The 19238-nt window shown below is 41.8% G+C and overlaps 1 protein-coding gene across 2 annotated transcripts in view; it reads left to right on the forward strand.

Moving 5' to 3' along the window:
• Positions 1-19238, forward strand: part of Stx6 (syntaxin 6) — a 42813-nt gene that overhangs the window by 11439 nt on the left and 12136 nt on the right. For both annotated transcript variants that reach the window (XM_026392886.2, XM_077802736.1), the window contains exons 3-7: positions 396-490; positions 8119-8181; positions 11563-11688; positions 13093-13199; positions 17753-17847. In XM_026392886.2, the coding sequence (XP_026248671.2) occupies positions 396-490; positions 8119-8181; positions 11563-11688; positions 13093-13199; positions 17753-17847 (486 nt within the window). The remainder of the gene's footprint in view (positions 1-395; positions 491-8118; positions 8182-11562; positions 11689-13092; positions 13200-17752; positions 17848-19238) is intronic.

Consider the following 19238-nt stretch of genomic DNA (forward strand, 5'->3'; position numbering starts at 1 on the left):
GGCATCTCTGGGCCTGGACCTGGGACCCTGGGGTGATGATCCAGGATCCCAAGGGCAGAGAAGAAGGCTCTGGGGGTCACACAAGACCATGGCATGGAGGACACAGTGGCAGTAGGAAGAGGCTGGCTGGGAGCAAGGCCCAGCTGTGGTCAAGATGGCCATGGATTTTCAGTGAGCCCAATTAGCAGGGGTTGATCTGGCAGGTCATCCTGGAGCAGAAGGGTATTTGTATAGCTGTAAGCAGAGAAAGTTTGAAAATGCTTAGCATCAAGGTGACTGTTTACAGAAGGCTTGGGCTGGGTTTTTCTGCTTGTATGTGAGGGATTCTGCGGTTTAACAAAATGTTTGTTAGGTTTTCGATGGTGAAATGGCTTTACCTTAACTTTTTGACCCACGCATAGTTGAAGCAAATCCTAGAAAATTCAACCTTGATGCTACCGAGTTGAGTATAAGAAAAGCCTTCATTACAAGTACTCGGCAAGTTGTCAGGGTAAGGAGTATGTTCTTACTGTTGCTGTCTTTGTAAGAAACAGCTAAACTGTAGAAATGTTTCCATTAATTGTAAACTAACGTTGACTCTGGACCACTTTTTGGTATGACTTAAATGCCAGTTCCCACATATAGCTTCTTTGAATAAAGAAGAAAATTCTGTTTTTAATATTGTCATGGTTATTAGAGCAAAAATGAAACAATAAGCTGCTGGCTTTGAAAAGATTAGTAGTGTGATCCTACAGTCCTCACCTTTAATTTTTCCTTTCTATTTCTTTGTACATTCTTTCTGGACAAAAGGAAGGATTACTTTTGCACAAGCCGTTTGGTTTCTTGCCTGAACAGTATTGGCTTGCATTGCTCAAGAGTGGTTCTTCCTGGGTTTGAGTGGCAGCCTCTTCCACTGTCCGAATTACTTCTGGAACTCTTGGAACCCATGTTATTGACATTACCTTACACACTGCTTGACAGTCTTCCCAGAGCTATCCAGGGCAAGCAAGTGTCTCAACATGTAAAAAGAACCAGTCAAGTGGTCAAATCTTTATCCCCAAATTATTAAGAATAATACCCATTATTAAAGAATCAATAAGAGAATGTGGTTTAAGTCTTGCATCATTAAGATAGGTTTTGTATCTTGAAACTATATGGCTAAGCCATTTGATTAGCATAACTAGATGTAAGAGAACCAGCTGTCTTTAACATATGTACTAGAAAGCAGCTTCCTTGAATAAAAAGACTTGGGATCAGACCAGTGCTAACATATGGCAAGAACCTGGTACACATTTGCCAAGGACTCTCTGCCACGTGATTTCCTCTTCATGTTATCAAATGGGAGGTTATCACTGAACTTTGGATATTGTTTTTTGTTTTATTCAGTAGTTGTCTTTCTATATGCTTAAACCTAAATTGCTTGTAAACAAGTCCATATTTTAAAGGGGCAGAAGTGTGTCTGGACTTCAGGTGCCTCCTTTAGAGAATGAAGGTTTGGATTAGACACTCCTAATTTCTAGCCAGTTTGAAATAATATTCTGATAAGGAAGCCCTGTTGTTAAGTGATGTATCTTTTTATACAGTTCCTCAGTTTTTAAAAATAAATACAGCATTCTTTTCTTTATTTTTGTCTTTCTTCTTTTCTGTTTTCCATGGACCACATCTGTAATATTAAATGGTGCCTCGCAATGAAGTGTATGATCTTTACTTGAATATTATATTTTTATTTTTGAGAGATATTACTATGAATTTTGAAAATTGGAATTCATTGGTTCATATTTAAAGTTAAGGTAGTTGGTATAATTGGAAGTAGAATCCAAAGTTCATAATCTTAGTCTTATAAATCACATCAGTACTTCAAAATGTTGCTGTCCTTCTGGAGTTGAGATCTAAATCACCCTCAACTATGTGATCTAACTGACTGCTTTAGGTTTTTAATGGTTCTTGTTTTAATATATTAAATTTAAAATTTGATTTTAATTTTGGAGATGCTGTTAGTTTGGATTCCCCCCCCACCCAACCAGGGATTGAACCCAGGAGCATTTTGCCTCTGAGCTATATCCCAGCCCTTAAAAAAAAACAGAAAATTTATCCTGTGGAAGGCTCTCACTGAATTGTCCAAGTTGGCCTTGAGTTTGCACTCCTCTTGTCTCAGCCTCCCGAGCAGCTGAGATTACAGCTGCCTGCCACAGTGCCTGGCTGAAGTATCAGTATTTGCCAGTGGTGGGGTAACAGTACCTAACTGAGCTTCTGCTGATTTGATTTTAAAGTCAATATTTGATTTTGAAAATCTGTAGGAAAAGGAGGCAGCAACAATGCTAATGGAGGTAAAAACAAAAACAAGAAACACACTCGGCTAAACAGTGTTTGTTTAAAAAGTCTTGTTGTGAATGTTCTTCCACACATCATTTAAGATTGTGAAGTTTTTTTTAAAATATTTATTCTTAAGTTTTAGGTGGACACAATATCTTTATTTTACATTTATGTGGTGCTGAGGATTGAACCCAGTGCCTCGTGAATGCTAGGCAAGCACTCTACCCGTGAGCCACAACCCCAGCCTATTGTGAAGTCTTTATTAAATTTTGGTGGCAGCTTTTACTGAAGAAAATAAAGTACTTGGGCTGGGGCTGTAGTTTAGTGATAGAGTACTGGGTTCACTCCCCAGCACCACACAAAAAATAGAAATAAGAAAGCAAAATATTCTAGTTTTATGTAAATAGGCTTTATATATTTGATGTAATCATTTTTTATTTGTGAAGTCATCTATATATATGAGATTTCACATGTGAAATTTTTGTGTTTTGAAAATATATTCCAGAATTGACTCCAGTTTAGTAGTGAATTTTGCAGTATATGGCAGAACAATAATGAATAAGTGGTCAAGGAATCTAAGTTCTAGGTTAAGTTGTGACGTTAATAAATTTTAAACAGAGTAAATCAGCCAGTCTCTTTGGATCTCAGTTTTAATAATGAAATGAGCCTCACTAATTTCTCCAATTTTAACTTTCAAAGGGATTCAGATTGCCCTGCTCTTTCCACCTCCCTCCCCAAAATCTATTCCAACCCAAGAAATGTTTAGTTTACAGTTGTAAGTCAAGAAGAAGTGACATTGGTTAATCAGAAAGCGTAAGATGTCTGTGTGCACATGATGTTGGGATAGGAGGCCCAGGAGTGGGGAGCACTGGGACTCATGGGGCCTCTGGTTCCGCTTGGAAGACAGCGTGGAGGGAAGCAGGAACATGATCAGGACATTGGTTGTTCTTTTGGCAAATGAACCATATTTTATTGGGAATAACTGCTTTTGACTGCTGGTTCTAAACTTCATGTGTTAGGAAGAAGATGAGTAATTATGTTTTTGGCATGATAGGTTGTTACCAAATGTTGAAAACTGTTTAGTAACATAGCTGAGAATTCCACATCCCAGTGTGAAGGTGATCCGTAATGTGGTATCTGGTGACTCTAACCTACATAAAGTGCTGTCCTTAAAACTTAGCCCTTTACCAGCAGCCGTGGCCAGACACACACACACACACACAAACACAATCACAGTTTTTTATTAAGCAGAAAACTTTAGAATTGCACCTTTAAAATATGTATTTCATTAAAGTAATGCATGTTCATTAAAGAATTAGAACAATTTTGCAAGAGGATAAAATAGAAAAAGAAACTGAAATGTGAAATGATAACAGCACGTCAGTCACTTTCCTCAGTGCCGGCTGGCAGTGTTTCTCGTAGTTGTGACCTTATTATTCAGTGCTAAGCATTTTCATTTCTAGTAGCCACATGAAAAAGGAAGAGAAACAAGTAAATTAAGTATATTTTACTTAACCTATTATCAAGAAGGTTATCATTTGAACATGTAATCAATCTTAAGAAACATTAATGAGAGATTGAAGTCTTTTAAACTTTTTATACCAAGACTGCTTAATCTGGCGTGTATCTTACACTTAAGCACATGTCAATTCAGATGTGAGATTTTCATTGGAAGAACTTCATCTGTAGAGAGCATCTATAAAATTTACAGTGAGAGTCACAAACCCAGTTTTTTCCAAACATGAATAGAAGTTTTCCAGTAACTGAATTTAAGTTCTAGTTAATTAAAATAAATTCATTTTAATTTCTCAATTTTACCGACTCCATTTCAGGGCTCAGTGGCTGCAGATTTAGATAACCCCTTTTCATGGTTGTTTCCTTTTACATGATAGTATTTACTTGAGTGTTTACTAGATTTTTGACCACTGTTATTAATCATTCTTCATGTCTTTATTAATTCCATAAATGGAAAAGAAAGAGAGAAATTGAGAAATTTGCCCAATTTAGAACAGCTATTATCTTTATTTAAAAATTAATTTGTTATAATAGAATGCATTTTGACATATAGAATACAAATGGAGCACCATTTCAATTTCCTTGGCTGTACATGGTTCAGTCACTCCACTAGTGTAATCATCCATGTATACAGGGTAATAATGTGTATCTTTCTACTGTTCTTCCCATCCCCACAACCCCACCCCTCCCCTGACTCCCTTCTACACAAATCAAAGTTCCTTTATTCCTCCTTATCCCCCCACCCCACTATGGACCAGCATCCACTTATCAGAGAAGACATTTGGCTCTTGGTTTTAGGCTTATTTCACTTAGCATGATATTCTCTGCATTACCAGTTTTTGAACCTAAGTTTTGGGCATGAAAGACCCTGCTGCTAACCTCTTCTCTAATCTGGTTCTGTTATGGTTTATTTAACTATTGACCCACCAGTAGATACTTTAATTGTTAATCTTTAGCGGTTGCAAACCATACTTCAGTAACTATTTCTGTGAGCATAACCTAGATATTTGTTTAAGTAGTAAGGAATTCAATGAGAAAACACATTTTAAATGTGGTTAGTATTTGGTTAGTATTTTCTTGGTATCTACAGTAAGACTTCATTGGAGGGGGAATGAACCTCAGGCCTTGTGCATGCTGAGCAAGCACTGAGCTACGCTCCCAATTCAGAAGACTTTATTTATTTATTTTGAGGTACTGGGGATTGAATCCAGAGGTACTTTACCACTGAGCCACACCCCTAGCCCTTTTTATTTCTATTTTGAGACAGGGTCTCACTGAGTTCCTAAGGCTGGCTTTAAATTTGTGATCCTTCTGCCTCAGCCTCCTGAGCGGCTGGGATTACCGGCCACTATGCCTAGCTCCATTTTTCCTTTTTTTTGGGCCGGGGTATTGGGACACTCTGGGCACTCTACCACTGAGCCACATTCCAAGCCCTAGTTTGTATTGTATTCAGAGACAGGGTCTCACAGAGTTACTTAGTGCCTTGCTTTTGCTGAGGCTGGCTTTGGACTCGTGATCCTCCTGCGTCAGCCTCCTGAGCTACTGGGATTACAGGCATGTGCCCCTGCCCCCAGCTTCCATATTTCACCAACACTAAGTATTACTAGGCTTTTTCTTCTTTCCTCGTGGAATTAGGGAACGTATCTCTGGTTGCCCTTAGATTAGAAGTGGTTAGAGTCTTTTCTCATGTTTGGTCATTTGTGTGCTGTCTCGTTCCAGGACTCTTCATAAGCATACTGTCTAGTATATGATACTATATAGTATAAGTGGATATGCTGCTTAGTTCTAGCTCTATATCATAAATAAAATAGCATCACACGTTTTTGCACGTCTCTTTTGGTATATATTTGATGTTATTTCCTTAAAGTACATTTCTGTTAGTGGAATTTGTGAGTCAAGGCAGTGACTGTTTTGGGGCTCTTCAAACAAAGTGAAAATTTTATTTTTAAAGAGTTGGTCCTGTTTACCGTGATTGTTTGGGAGCAGTATGTTTTAAAAAGACATTTTAGGGGGGCTGGGGATGTGGCTCAAGCGGTAGTGCGCTCGCCTGGCATGCGTGCGGCCCGGGTTTGATCCTCAGCACCACATACCAACAAAGATGTTGTGTCTGCCGAGAACTAAAAAATAAATATTTAAAAAAAAAAAAAAAAAAAGACATTTTAGGGGCTGGGGATGTGGCTCAGCGGTAGCGCGCTCGCCTGGCATGCGTGCGGCCTGGGTTCCATCCTCAGCACCACATACCAACAAAGATGTTGCGTCCACCGAGAACTAAATAAAATAAATATTATAAATATTAAAAATTCTCTCTCTCTCTCCTCTCTCACTCTCTCTTTAAAAAAAAAAAAGACATTTTAATTAAAATATAATAGGAAAAGTTCAGGTACCTACGTGTACAGCTTGGTGAATTTGTTGAGCAGTATCCAGAGCGTCTCAGGGCTGCCAGCACCCCAGCAGCTGCCTGGTGCTCCAGTGCCGTCGCCACCTCCCCTTGCCTCCTGACCTCTCACAGCAAGAGTACATTCCATTATGCAGCGTTCAGAGGCTCAGATACTACTTTTTACACACACATTTTTTTTAGAAAGTTATGGTACAATGCATTGGGCACATTTTAAAAAGCTTGTATTATCTCCCTAGTGAACTTCTCAGATATTTTTTTAATAGTTACTAATGTATAGTAAATGAATGGAATTTTTTGTTTGGATACCAGAATATTATCTTAAACTGTTCATTTAATTGATAAATTGAGAGGGTATCCAGGAGATACTAGTTTGTCTGATCATCTCACTTTGAGGCATCTAGCTTTTGTGTAGACCACAGGGGCCAGTTTAGACCTCACCCTGAAGAGTCTGACTTGGTGGGTCTGGGTGGGGCCTTAGAGAACTGCATTTTTAACAGCACCTGAGGTGTCTGACTCAGGGAAGTCACCATGCAGCTCCACGGAAACAGAACGGGGCCTCATTGTGTCATTCACTGCTGTATGCCTGGTGTGTATCAGAGGCATGCGTATTTGAGAATGAATGAGTATGAGCTTTGAAAGTTGAAAGATGGCAATTTTACCGTAGTAGGAATCATAAAAGCCATGGTACCATCTCGTCTACCATTCACTTACCGTGGGTCATGGAAGAAGTTTCCATCAAAATCAAATACCTTACTGGGCGCAGTGGCTCACGCTTGTAATCCCAGTGGCTCAGGAGGCTGAGATAGGAGGATCGCGAGTTCACAGCCAGCCTCAGCAAAAGTGAGGTGCTAAGCAACTCAGTGAGACCCTGTCTCTAAATAAAATACAAAATAAGGCTGGGGATGTGACTCAGTGGCCGAGTGCCTCTGAGTTCAATCCCCAGTACCAAAGAAAAAAACAAACAATACCTTAACATGTGCATCTATAAAAATAATCTACTTGCCAACAGAAAGTATAATGTATCGTGACAGCCTTTTTTAAAGAAAAAAGAAAATTGTAGTCATCCTATTTTAAATCATTTTATTGTATATCAGGTAATGGTTAAGTGTGAAAAGCAAAATGGTTTATATTTAATAAAGTATTTTGCTCCAGATTTAATAATACATTTATTTTTCTTTCCATACAAAATTACTTTTGATGCCACTGTGGAAACTCATTCTGGTTAGAAATAGTCTGTACTTCCTTTTAACTCAGAAATAAGTGAGCTGGGTAAGCGAGCATGCCTGCAGTCCCAGCTGCAGAGGCACTGAGGCAGGAGGTCTGCAAGTTTGAGGTCAGCCTCAGCAACCTAGCATGACTATGCCTCAACCTAAAAGGGGGTGGGGAGGCAGCTCATTGGTGAATGCCCCTGCATTCAGTCCCCGGGACCAAAAAAAGAAAGAAAAGAAATGTGAGTATGAAAATGTTCTGTGTTTGAAAACAATAAATATTCTTCATGATTTTTTATGTTTTTTTTTTAAAAAGGATGCTAGTCCTTGAGCACAGGTGTTTGTGTGCCTCAGGGATACCATTCACTGGCTGTGCAGCTTTTCAGAGTTGCACGTGTCTTTCTAGATCTGGGTCTCCTCAACCTGAAAGTGGTGATAACACCTGCTTCACAGGGTTGCTGAAAATTCAGTGAGAGCTGTTTCTGGCCTGTTGTAGGAACCCAGTAAAAGTTAGTTCCCTTCCTCTTTCCTCCTATTTAAGTTTATTTTTCAGGTTACCTCTTTTTAAGGGAATGTTTCTTTATTTCCTTTATTGTTGAGGCTGAAAATAAAAGGTTTTTGTTAAAAAAAACATAATAATGAACTATATGTATTTTGCTAAAGATATTTTTCATTCACTTTTTGTTCTTCTCTTTGTCTCATTAGGACATGAAGGATCAAATGTCAACTTCATCTGTGCAGGCGTTAGCTGAAAGGAAAAATAGGCAGGTGAGAAGACATCAAAATCTAAGTGTCAAAGAAAATACTTGATTAGACATAGGAGTTTTAAATGCGGACAGTCTCTATATCACATAACAAAGAGCAAGACCCTGGAGTGACACGGGGAGATTTCGGGGAAGTCTAGTGTGTCAGTCTGTATTCTGTTACTATAACAAATGTCTGAGATGATCAGCTCATAAAGAGAAAAGGTCTGTTCTATCTCACAGTTTTGGAATTTGAGTCTATAATCATTGACCCCCTTGGTTTTGGGCCTGTGGTGAGGCAGCCATGGTGGCAGCATGCCATGTCTGTTCACCTCCTGGTTGGGACATGAAAGAGGAAGGGGGTGGGGTTCCACTATCCTCTTCAAGGGCGTTTCCTCAATGACCAGAAGACCTGCCACTAGGTTCCTCCTCTTAAAGGTTCTGCCACTTCCCAGCAGTGCCAGGGGCCTGGGGACCATGAGTTTAACACATGGTCTAACCATGGCATCCAGTCAGCTGCTCCAACATGGCTGTTGGCGTCCCACCTCCAGCCCCGCTCCTCTCCTCTCCTCTCTCCTCTGCTTATCCGCCTTCAGCACTCACCGCAGAGCTCTTTATTCAGGGGTTCATTCTGTACCTGTTGAACACACCCTACACCAGGCTTCCTCTAAGGACCTCAGTTACTTGTTCTTTCTTTCTTTCTGCTGGACCCAAGCTCCTTGAGATGAAAATTGTTGTTTTGAGTTTTTTATCTCTAGCTGCTACTACCTGCCTACCCATAGAACTCACTAGACACTTAATGATTGAAATTTAATGGAAAGACGTTTGAAGAACTTTAAATGTGTGTTAAGTTAAATATCTCTTTAAGTGGTGATAAGAAATTACTCATGGTGTATGAAAGAAACTCATTTCCAATTGTTAAAATATGATCCTTTTAAAAATATACAGTCATCACCTAGAACTTAAATTCAGGTTTGATTTACATTCTTTCAGTGGTTAGAATGTTCCTTAACCTGTTGGTAAGCTGGTAGATGATTTTTATTGACAAATTGTTTTTTATAAATTCTGTGAATATCTGTTTTGCTTTAGGAGTAAGAAAGATTTCATGGAAAATCACAAGGTTGTTCAGAGTGATATTATTTGCTTTGAATGACTATTCGGAGTCCAGAAAGTTACCAGTAATCCATTTAGAAGCCTGTAGCTTGGAATTACCTCACTGTTATTACTAATTAGGAATTGGTAGTTTATAACATAAATCTTTATACCTAGTAGGTGTTTGCTGAGACACTTAATTTTGAAAACAAGTATCACCTGACCTCCTGTTTGAAGTCTTGTTTGTTTGGGGGGGGTTTGATTTGTTTTTGTCTACCTCCCTTTTTTTCCTTCCTCCTCCTCCTCCCCTCCCCCTCCTCCCCCCCTCCCCCCTCCTCCCCCTCCCCCTCCTCCCCCCTTCTCCTCCCCCTCCCCCTCCTCCTCCTCCTCCTTCTTCTTCTTCTTGTACAGGCAGGAATAGTCATTAGCTAGCTCATTCCACCTGGCTCTAACTCTAGAAAGACGCTAATAAATGACCACAGCTGGCTAGTTTGGGAATTCCTTTGTCATTTGCACATGAGCATATAGGAAAGTAAATGACGATACCTGAAGTAGTTGTGACAGTGAGGTAGGTAACGCCTGTCCTTAACGTGTTTATTCTCTGGGTAGTTTAGGTGAAGTAATGTGAATGAAGTGAGAATTCATACATTCCTTTCCAAGCACGACTTGGAATCTTGTTTTAGTCTGAGTGACAGGTCACAGGGCCTCCTATTTTCGAGGAACATCGGGGCCAGGGTTCTCCAGGCATCATGTGGGCAGTCAGTCTTTGTGCCAGGTACCAGGTGCTGTGCCACTCGCAGCCTCACCAGCATTGCCTCCACCTCTCCGCAAGCTCATCCCTCAGTGCTGCGGCCTCCTCCATCTTCTTTCCCATTGAATGAGACTCCCGGGGATCAGACTGATGAACTCTAAGCTATTTCACGATAAAACCTACATGACTCTGAACAACATGATGTATGTCTCACCAAGGGTAGACCACGGACACTGGAGGACAACATAGCCCTGGCTGTGGTACACAGCCCGATGGAGCCCCAGGTCCCTGCCTAAAGCTCAGTGGTGCACTCTACCCTTTTTCTGACACTGAAAAAATTGTCATGAGACCCCAATGTCCTCCACAGAGGTCCTTAGAGTTTGGGATTAGAATGAGCCAGATCTTTTAAATCTTGACATCCCTAAGAACAGGTCAGGGCAGAGCCACCACCAAAGGCCATAGGTCTGCTTTACTCCAGAGACAGTCACATCCAGCCTCTTGACTGGACTGATACCCTGAGCCTCAAAGATCTCAACAAGAACTTCCATAGTAAGTATCTCAGGCGCTCCTCTGATAACAGCCTCTGAGATTGGTGTTCTGCATCCTGAACTTGGCCGCTCCTGGCCCCTGTATCCTGTTAGTAGACTTCACTTCTGAAAGTCAGGAGGAGGTCAGTGTCCAATGGAGAGAGGCGTGGGTGGGGCTTCCAGAGAGAGAATCAAGTAACTGGTTAGGCTTTTAGTAGTGCCAGAGGTAAAAAGTACCTAGTACAAAGCTTTGGCCACTCCACAAGGAGGAATGATTTGCAGTCACCAGCATCTTCTGAGTCTTAGAGCAGTCCTGGTGTGAGCAGTCGGAAGGGGTCTCACATTCCCTCCTGACCTCTCACATAAGCGAGATATTCTCAAACTTAACCATTTCTGGCTATAAACTCCTTTGAGTTCATCCTGGGGAAAGCTACCCCTGGCCTCCAGAAACCCTGGAGGAGAACACCGTGTCAAGGACTCCTTGTGGTCCTGCTGCCTGGGGGAGCAACCCCGCATCCTCTGGGAAGTCTAGCTTTCAGTTCCAGTGAAGTGTCGGGTTTTATTCAGAGACTGAGTTCAGCAGATGTGGATGGTTCCGTGCCTTCTGTGTATGAGGGGCTATTGTTTACCTTCTCGTCATCCTGGGGAAATCCCCATCCCCCGAGGCCCCCAAGCTTCCTGGATCCTCCTTCAATAACAGACTCCAGATTTGTAAACCAGTTTGACTGGAAACTCTGGGTCCTTGGAAGAGCTGTGGTAAGGGACTGAGTGCTGTTAAATTGTGAGGCAATTTACAATGTACAGATTTGTTTGTTGGGTTAGTGTGGACACTTATTTGCATTTTAATGGGACAGACGTAGGGAGGGCTTGAAGACAGAAGGCCCTTCAGGGCAGTCCCGAAGTTGTACTACACAGGCACCCATAGAAGTGTGGCCAGGTAGTGAGAAATGTGAGAGCTCTTTGTCACCCTGATGCCTCACTGTTCAGAGATGGTACCTGTTTGCTGTTCCTCACTCTGATCACCCCGTTCACACAGGCACTGCTAGGAGACAGTGGCAGCCAGACCTGGAGCACAGGAACGACAGATCAGTACGGGCGCCTGGATCGAGAGCTGCACTTAGCCAATTCCCATTTCATCGAGGAGCAGCAGGCGCAGCAGCAGGTACCCTGAGAACAGCCGGCCAGGAGGGGAGGTGGCAGGCGGGATACCTCCCCTGGCTCCTCCGCCAGCCATGGGGGCCACACTGCTTACTGATAGGCAGGTTTGAGCAGAGCTTGCCCCGCGGTTGACTGTGCCACTGTGTGATGATCACATACACGAGGGGGTTTTAAAGCCTTTAGAGCACAGTATTCAGAGAACCACGCTTGAGGAGGTCTCATAGAAAGCAGACAGACATGAAAACTGAAAGGCAGGGGTGCGGCGTGGTGGCTAGAGCACTTGCCTAGTGCACGAAAGGCCCTGAGTTCGACTTCCAGCACTTCAACAAACAAAACCCTGGAAGACAAGGCCAAGGATTTTTAAAAATAAAACAAAACCTTTTCCCCAACCTCTTATTTATACACTCATTTTTTTTGTTCATGTCAATGAAGACCCTTTCAGAAAGATTGAGTTTTTGTTTTTTCACTGAAAATTATTAATGTGTTCTATTACATGGAAAAATAATTGCTTTGATGGAAGTTGAGGAGGAGAAAGTGACTGTATGCTGTGCTTCTAATTTGTGATTATTAAAAGAAAGCTATCTAGGGGTTGGACGATCAGGTCTATTAAAACTATTGGCTCTTAAATTCTGTGTTTTTTGTGTATGTGTAGGTTATGTGTTCGTTTGTTTCCATTAGTATGTCTCCTTAACTAGTAGTTTACTCAAGTTGCTGTTAACCAAGCAACCATTTTTTAGCCAGACATAAACTGGTTTTGTTTTGTGGTTCTGGGGATTGAACCCAAGGCTTCGTGCATACGAGGCAAGCACTCTACCAACTGAGCTGTATCTTCCCTCCAAGCAGCCATTTTTTAATAGAAAGAGAGAGGGTATAAAGCACAATTAAAAGTCAACATTAAGTAGTTGTCCTTGAGATAACATTTCCATACGGCTTCCTCTAGATTGTGTTTGAGGAAGAAGAAAAACACTGTAGTTTTCCCACATCTCGAGATTTGACAGTCTCTCTTGCATTTAAGCTGGCAGTATGTTGTGGTTGGAGACCTTGATCCTGGCCGTGGACTTCCTCTTCCCAAACATACCCGTGACTCAGTGGTCATCTGCATGTGTGTTTTCAGCCATTGTCTGTTCCTTTATTGGACTTCAGCCAACCAGAGTAAATCTCTCTTGGTGGTTTCAAGCCCTGCTGACTGTTCACAAGTTGGATCAGCAGGAGATATCAGTAGCTTGACAATCCAGCCTTTTGAGCAGCGTGTTCTCAGAGGCGACGGTCTGGTCCTTTGATTTCTGGGCTTTGCTTCTGAATGTGAATTGTCCCAAGCTGGCAGAGAAACTAGCAGCTGCTAGAGTGCTGGGCTTGGAACCAGGTAAGATGGATTTTAATTGCTTATTTCCCATTTCTCTGGCACCAGTTGATTGTGGAACAGCAGGATGAGCAGTTGGAGCTGGTCTCTGGCAGCATCGGGGTGCTGAAGAACATGTCCCAGCGCATTGGAGGGGAGCTGGAGGAACAGGCAGTGTGAGTATCGAGGCACCCCGTCATTGTAGTGAGACCGAAGAAAAAGGCATCTCATAGGACAGACCTCCCAAAGGCCTGGCAGTTATGTGACTGTAAAACCAAAAGCTGTTTTATTTATAGCTGCATTTTTATTCTGTTGTAGACTAGCCTCCTCTAAAGAAGCAACTCTTTAGATAAAATCTACAGCAGGGTTTGGGCATCGTTATTATTTTTAAACACCTCCAAAACCAGATAACAAATTTCTCTGAGAAAATGTTTGAAGCATGATTATGAATGCAAATGTGAACAGGGATGTAACCTCTGGAGATTTTTGTTCCAAACGGGATGGACAGTGTGAAGGGAGGCCTGTGCAGGTGGCATTAGGAGCTCTGCCACTCCGTCTTCTCGTGGCTGCTGCTGCATTGACAGGACTTTGCTTTAACTTAAATCATAATTTAATAGAAAAACTAAGAAATTTAACTCTATATTTAGCAAGGAAATTTTCCTCTCAGAAACAAAACAAAAAATCAAGGAAACATAACTTTTTTTTAATTTTATTTTTTTCTAGTTGTAGATGGACAGCATGCTTTCATTTGTTTAGTTTTTTTATATACGGTGCTAAGGATCAAACCCAGTGCCTCGCACATGAGAGACAAGCACTCTGCCACTGAGCTATAGCCCCAGACCAAGGAAACATAACTTTTTAAATGGCCAATCTCTTTTACATTATAAATTATGATAGCAAAAAAAAAAAAAATTTTTTTTTTTTTTAAACTGGGGATTGACTTCAAGCAAACTTTACTTCTGTGCTACATCCTAGCCCTTTTAAGTTTTATTTTGTGACAGGGTCTTGCTTATAGCCAAGACTGGCCTAGGAATTTATAATCCTCCTATCTCAGCCTTCCAAGTCACTCGGATTAAAGGTGTGTGCCACCATGACCAGCGAAAACAACCTTCTTAAATGCCACCATGCAGTACTTTTACCATTTTACAAATTTTCTTCTGGGAAACAAGACAGTCCATCAGGATATTTCAAAACTCTCCTATCTCAGTCTTAGATTACACAAGCATCCATTATAGATTCTTACTGGACACCTGTTCTACGCCAGGCCCTCTGGGAGGCCCTGGGTACATAGCACAAACAGAAGAGACACTGTGTCTGCCATTCAGAGAGTTGGCCACTTTCTGAGTGAAATGGACATTGTTTATTTATTTATTTAAAATTTTTTTGCAGATTTTTTAAAATTTTTATTCTTTTTTTTAATTGGTTATTCAAAACATTACAAAGATTGCAGAATCACATGTGTTGACATTGTTTAAATGAAGTCAGTATGGTAAGTGTTGACAGTGAAGTAGGAAGTTCCCTGTGACTGGTCTAGCGCTGCTGCCTAGAGTGCTCTGACTTAGCCGAAATTCTCTGAGAAAGAAGGGTTTAATTGAAACCTGCAGACTGGGTAGAAGATAGCCGGGTGAGGTGGGACTCATGCTTGTGCCAGAAGGCAGTGAGGGGGCGTGCACCAGGAGGAAGAAAGAACACCTGCCTGTAAAGATCTGGAGGCAGAAGAATGAATGGAGTGAGAGGTTCCATGTCTGTAGCATGGGCATCAGAGGGAGTGGCCGAAGTCCAGATAGGGAGGCAGACAGGAGCAGGAAAGGCCTCGTCTGGGTGGTAAGGAGGCAGGACTTCTCGGGTTGGGCTTGCTGGGAGACCAGAGAGGTGGCTTTGGGAGTGAGGTGGGATCAGGTATTGGAGAGGCTTAGCTGCTGTGTGATTTAGGTGGTGTCCCAGGGTGGATCCAGGCAGGGAGACCAGCTAGGCAGTTGGAATAGCAGGAATCTAGACTTTGCTTCCTGTCAAACACAGATTAGACTCTAAATTCCTTTGTTGAGATGGGAAGGAATTAATGACCTGAGGTAGTCTGTTGGTGAAGCAAACAGACAATAGAGAAAACCTGAGACTCCCAGTTAAAGATGTGAATTGAGCACACCCCTCTCTCTATTCCCACTAAATCCACTAGAACAATAGCAAAAGAATTATTTTAAGGCTTAAAACTTATTGGGGTCATAAAATATGAAATAAAACAGTCATAACAGTTTAGATCCTAGAAAGCAGGCAAAGGCTGGTTATAGACTTGGCAGGCCAGAGAAGGGTGAACCCTCAGCCAGAGGTGACCACAACTGAGCTCCGAGTCCCACCACACAGCCCCCAGCCATGGGTAGCATTTATTCAGTAGTCCTAATGTAAATGCTGAATATTGATCTAATCAAACTGTGACTATACAATCAGAGGGAAGTGGGGAGGATGCAGAGGTAAGACCAGATAGGAAGAGAGCTAAATTCTATGGTAGTGCTGAGCCAACAGGTAAAGTCTGAAGATAAAAATAAAAGTCAAGGTCCTGGGGTACAAGGATGTTACTTCTAAAAATGGAGAATGTACCAAGAGAAGACTGTGAGGGGGTGGAAGCACCTGCTCTGGGGAACAGAAAACAACCATGGTGTTTGTAAAAAGGCTTTCGGACCATTTATCTCTTTAAACTAGGTATGTATGTAACTCTGGTAAAAATAAGTAAATTAAAAGGAAAAAACATGAATCTTGGCTGATGGTGCCAGTAAAATAGCACGAGTCACACCCACATGTGCTTGTTCAGCAGGTGAAGTGTGAGCAGTCAGATGGAGGTGTGCTCTAGGAGTCAAGTGCACAGTGGATTTTGAGGTGAAAAAAGTATAAAATAATTTATTAGTAATTTTTGCATTAATGATATGTTGAAATGGTAATATTTTACACATATTGGAATAGACAGAGAAGATTATTAGTTAATTTCAGCAGTTTTTTAAAAATTTATATTTTAGTTTTAGGTGGACACAATATTTTTATTTCACTTTATGTGGTGCTGATGATCAAACCCAGTGCCTTGTGCATGCTAGGAGAGCACTCTATCTCTAAACCACAACCCCAGCCCCTTAATTTCAGCAGTTTTTATTTTTTAAACATGGCTCCTGGAAATTGTAAAATGTCATGTGTGCCACAGTGCCCTTCGGCTGGCGGGCGTTGAGTTAGAGCAGGACTGGACGCTTGGCCCTGGGTGTCCTTGGCTAAAGGTTAACGACGTGCCTGCTTTGTCTCAGTGAGAGAAGTCGTACCCAGCACACAAAGGTAGCTCTTGTTTTTCAGCATTGGGCCCTGCCCACAGAGGCCTGCCAGCTGCAGGGCTGCAGTGCTGCCAGGCTCTAAGAGGAGCTAAAAATGTTGTAGTTTGAGAATTCAGGTAAGGAACACAAATTTATTTAGTTGTTGATGTGGAGTTTATTTAGTAATTGACTTAATGAGGAGTTGATGGTCTCAATCCTGCAGGACTGTCATGTGTCCTTTCTGGGCACACACCAAGACCAACAGTTTCTAGCTGCCAGTGACACTGTCAGAGTTAAGAAGGCCTTTGTAGTCAGGCCCCTGGTACTAATTGGTGTGTTAATTCTAGCCTCAGAATAATCATGGGCTAATCAACAGCTGAGAGGTCTGGAACGTGTGGTGATTGATGGAGGAAGCACTGCTGGAGTAAGAGGACCGGATTTTGGTGTTTGCTTTCCCTGCTGCACATTGGCCAACAAATAGGGAAAGTGTCTCCTGGAGCTGGTTTTCCTGGAGGAAACTGTGGCTCCCTGAGTAGGAGAGGTTGTGATGCCCCTCAGGGATGTTGGTACCAACGCTTTCTGATTATGATCAAGCAAAGAGGGATTTAAGGGAGAATATATCTCATTAAAGTACGTTCCTTAACCCTTGTTGACACACAGTGCTTTTGTATTTATTTTATATGGTTTTCACAAGTACCCCATAAGGTAGGATCACCCCATTTTACAAGTGAGAAAACAGTCCCCCCAAAGTTGTAGGGTACCTTGACCAAGGTAGAAGGACAGAGCCTGGCTATCTGACTTCTCAGAGTTGCATTCTGCCCTGTGGCCCTGTCAGTAAGTTTGTAGTATTGTGCAGTCAGGTCCACGCTGCCGTACCTGCTGTTCTGAAATCTAGAAAGCTCTAAAAATCAAGCTTCTCTTTTTTAATATGCAGCATGCTCATCTTACAGAAAACCTCGTCTGAACTGACTACACCTGTGAATTTTCATAGTTTTCTCCACAGAGTATAAATGTGTTGGCTGGGGCTGTAGCTCAGTGGCAGAGTGCTTGCCTGGCATGTGTAGGGCACTGGATCTGATCCTCACACCACGTAAAATAAATAAATAAAGTAAAGGCACGCTGTCCATCTACAACTACAAAAAAATGAAAAAAAAAAGAAAAAGAAAGAAATGTGTTGATTATGGGGGTGGGGGCATGCCTCAGACCAGGCTGGGGATGTTGACTAATAGTACATATATAACTTATCTTTTTATAAACTCCCAGAATTCCAAAATCAAAAGAAGCATGTCTTGTCCCAAGGATTTTTGAATAATAGACTGGGTACTGAATCCCAACGTGGCCTGTTTTAAGTTGGCTGAAATGGAACCTAGATCCTGACGTAATTCCATGGTCGGTGCCTTGCGGAGTTTTGTGCGTATCACCAACCTTCTGCCTCCTCTTTCTAGCATGTTGGATGATTTCTCTCACGAGTTGGAGAGCACTCAGTCTCGGCTAGACAATGTGATGAAGAAACTTGCAAAAGTGTCTCACATGACCAGTGGTATGTATGTTGAAATCTCATGAATCCATATTTAATTCCAAAGTGCTCTGGGGTCCCCTCACAGGTATGTCCACGCAGACCCCTTTCCTGTGGAACATTTGTTTGAGGTGCCTTAGGATCAGAGAATAAAAGACAGGAATACAGAGGCCTCGGCTTCTGCTTGTACCCCTAATTTGGGAAAAGGGCCTTGTGACCCTCCCTGCAACGTCTGGTGATGTTTCTTTGAGTGGGGCAGCTTTCTTTGTAATTACGAAATCCTTTTTTTTTTTCCTATTTCCTTGCCAAAATAGGGAACTTATTTAAAGCAATAAATAAGCCAGTTATTTTCTAGGAACTTTCTTTCAATGATAGAAAAATGTCTACTATGTCAGAGTAAGATGGCCTTGTAGATTTAATTTAAATTGTGGTATTTAAATTCACAATGAAATGTCCTGGCAAATTTATACCAGAGGATGAGGACGAAGGAGTAACAGTTTTCAAATCGGTTACTGGGTAGGAAGATATATTCCAATGATGCTTTATATTTTTTGACTACTAGAAACCACCTCCCCTATTATCTGGGAAGTAATATATTTAACAAACAAACAATAAAAATCTCCAACATCATCTTTATCTGGTAGAGGTGGCTTGGTGGTTAGAGAGATTCCCTGAGGTAATTTTAGTGTTTGTGGACCACAGAACCCATTAGAAGCTCCTATTTCTTTTTCTTCCTTTTTTTTTCTTTGTGGTGCTGGGGATCCAACCCAGGGCCTTGTGCATGCGAGGCAAGCATTCTACCACCTGAGCTGTATCCCCAGCCCCGAGCTCCTGTTTCTTAACACCTCATTCTTCTGTTAATTTCTTGCTATGAGGTGCATGTGACACATAAGCCCTAAGTACACATGCGCATTTACTTTGCAGCAGTTTAAGGCATAGCCAGGTTACATAACGGCTCTCTGGGTTCAGTTTTTATCTTTGAAAATAGGCTGAGGGCAGGGGATGCAGCTGAGCAGCAGAGCACTTGACTAGCATGTGCAAGGCCCCGGGTTTGATTCTCAGCAGCCTGCCCCCCACCCCAAAAAGGGTTCATTCCTACCTTTTAAGTACTTGTGAGGATTAAGTGAAATTTAATAATATAGAAGTGTTTAACATTGTCTACTACATATTAGTACTTATGAAAAGTTTAACAATTACCTAAGGCACCAGATGGTCCTAGGAAGCAGAGGACCTGTCAAATCCAAAACAAAGGGAAATCTGGTTATTGCCTTCTTTCTCTCCAGGGGCTAGTATTTTTCTTCTTAGAGCAGGCTCTTCCTTGTCTGCAGCTGTGTATAAACGGTAGCAGGACCAGCTTCGTGCATCGGTCACATGTCTAGAGAAAGGCTGGCAGCGTCTTCTTTTTTATTCCCTCT

The sequence above is a fragment of the Urocitellus parryii genome, chromosome 9 (assembly GCF_045843805.1).
Source record: "Urocitellus parryii isolate mUroPar1 chromosome 9, mUroPar1.hap1, whole genome shotgun sequence".
In the NCBI taxonomy this organism is placed as follows: Eukaryota; Metazoa; Chordata; class Mammalia; order Rodentia; family Sciuridae; genus Urocitellus; species Urocitellus parryii.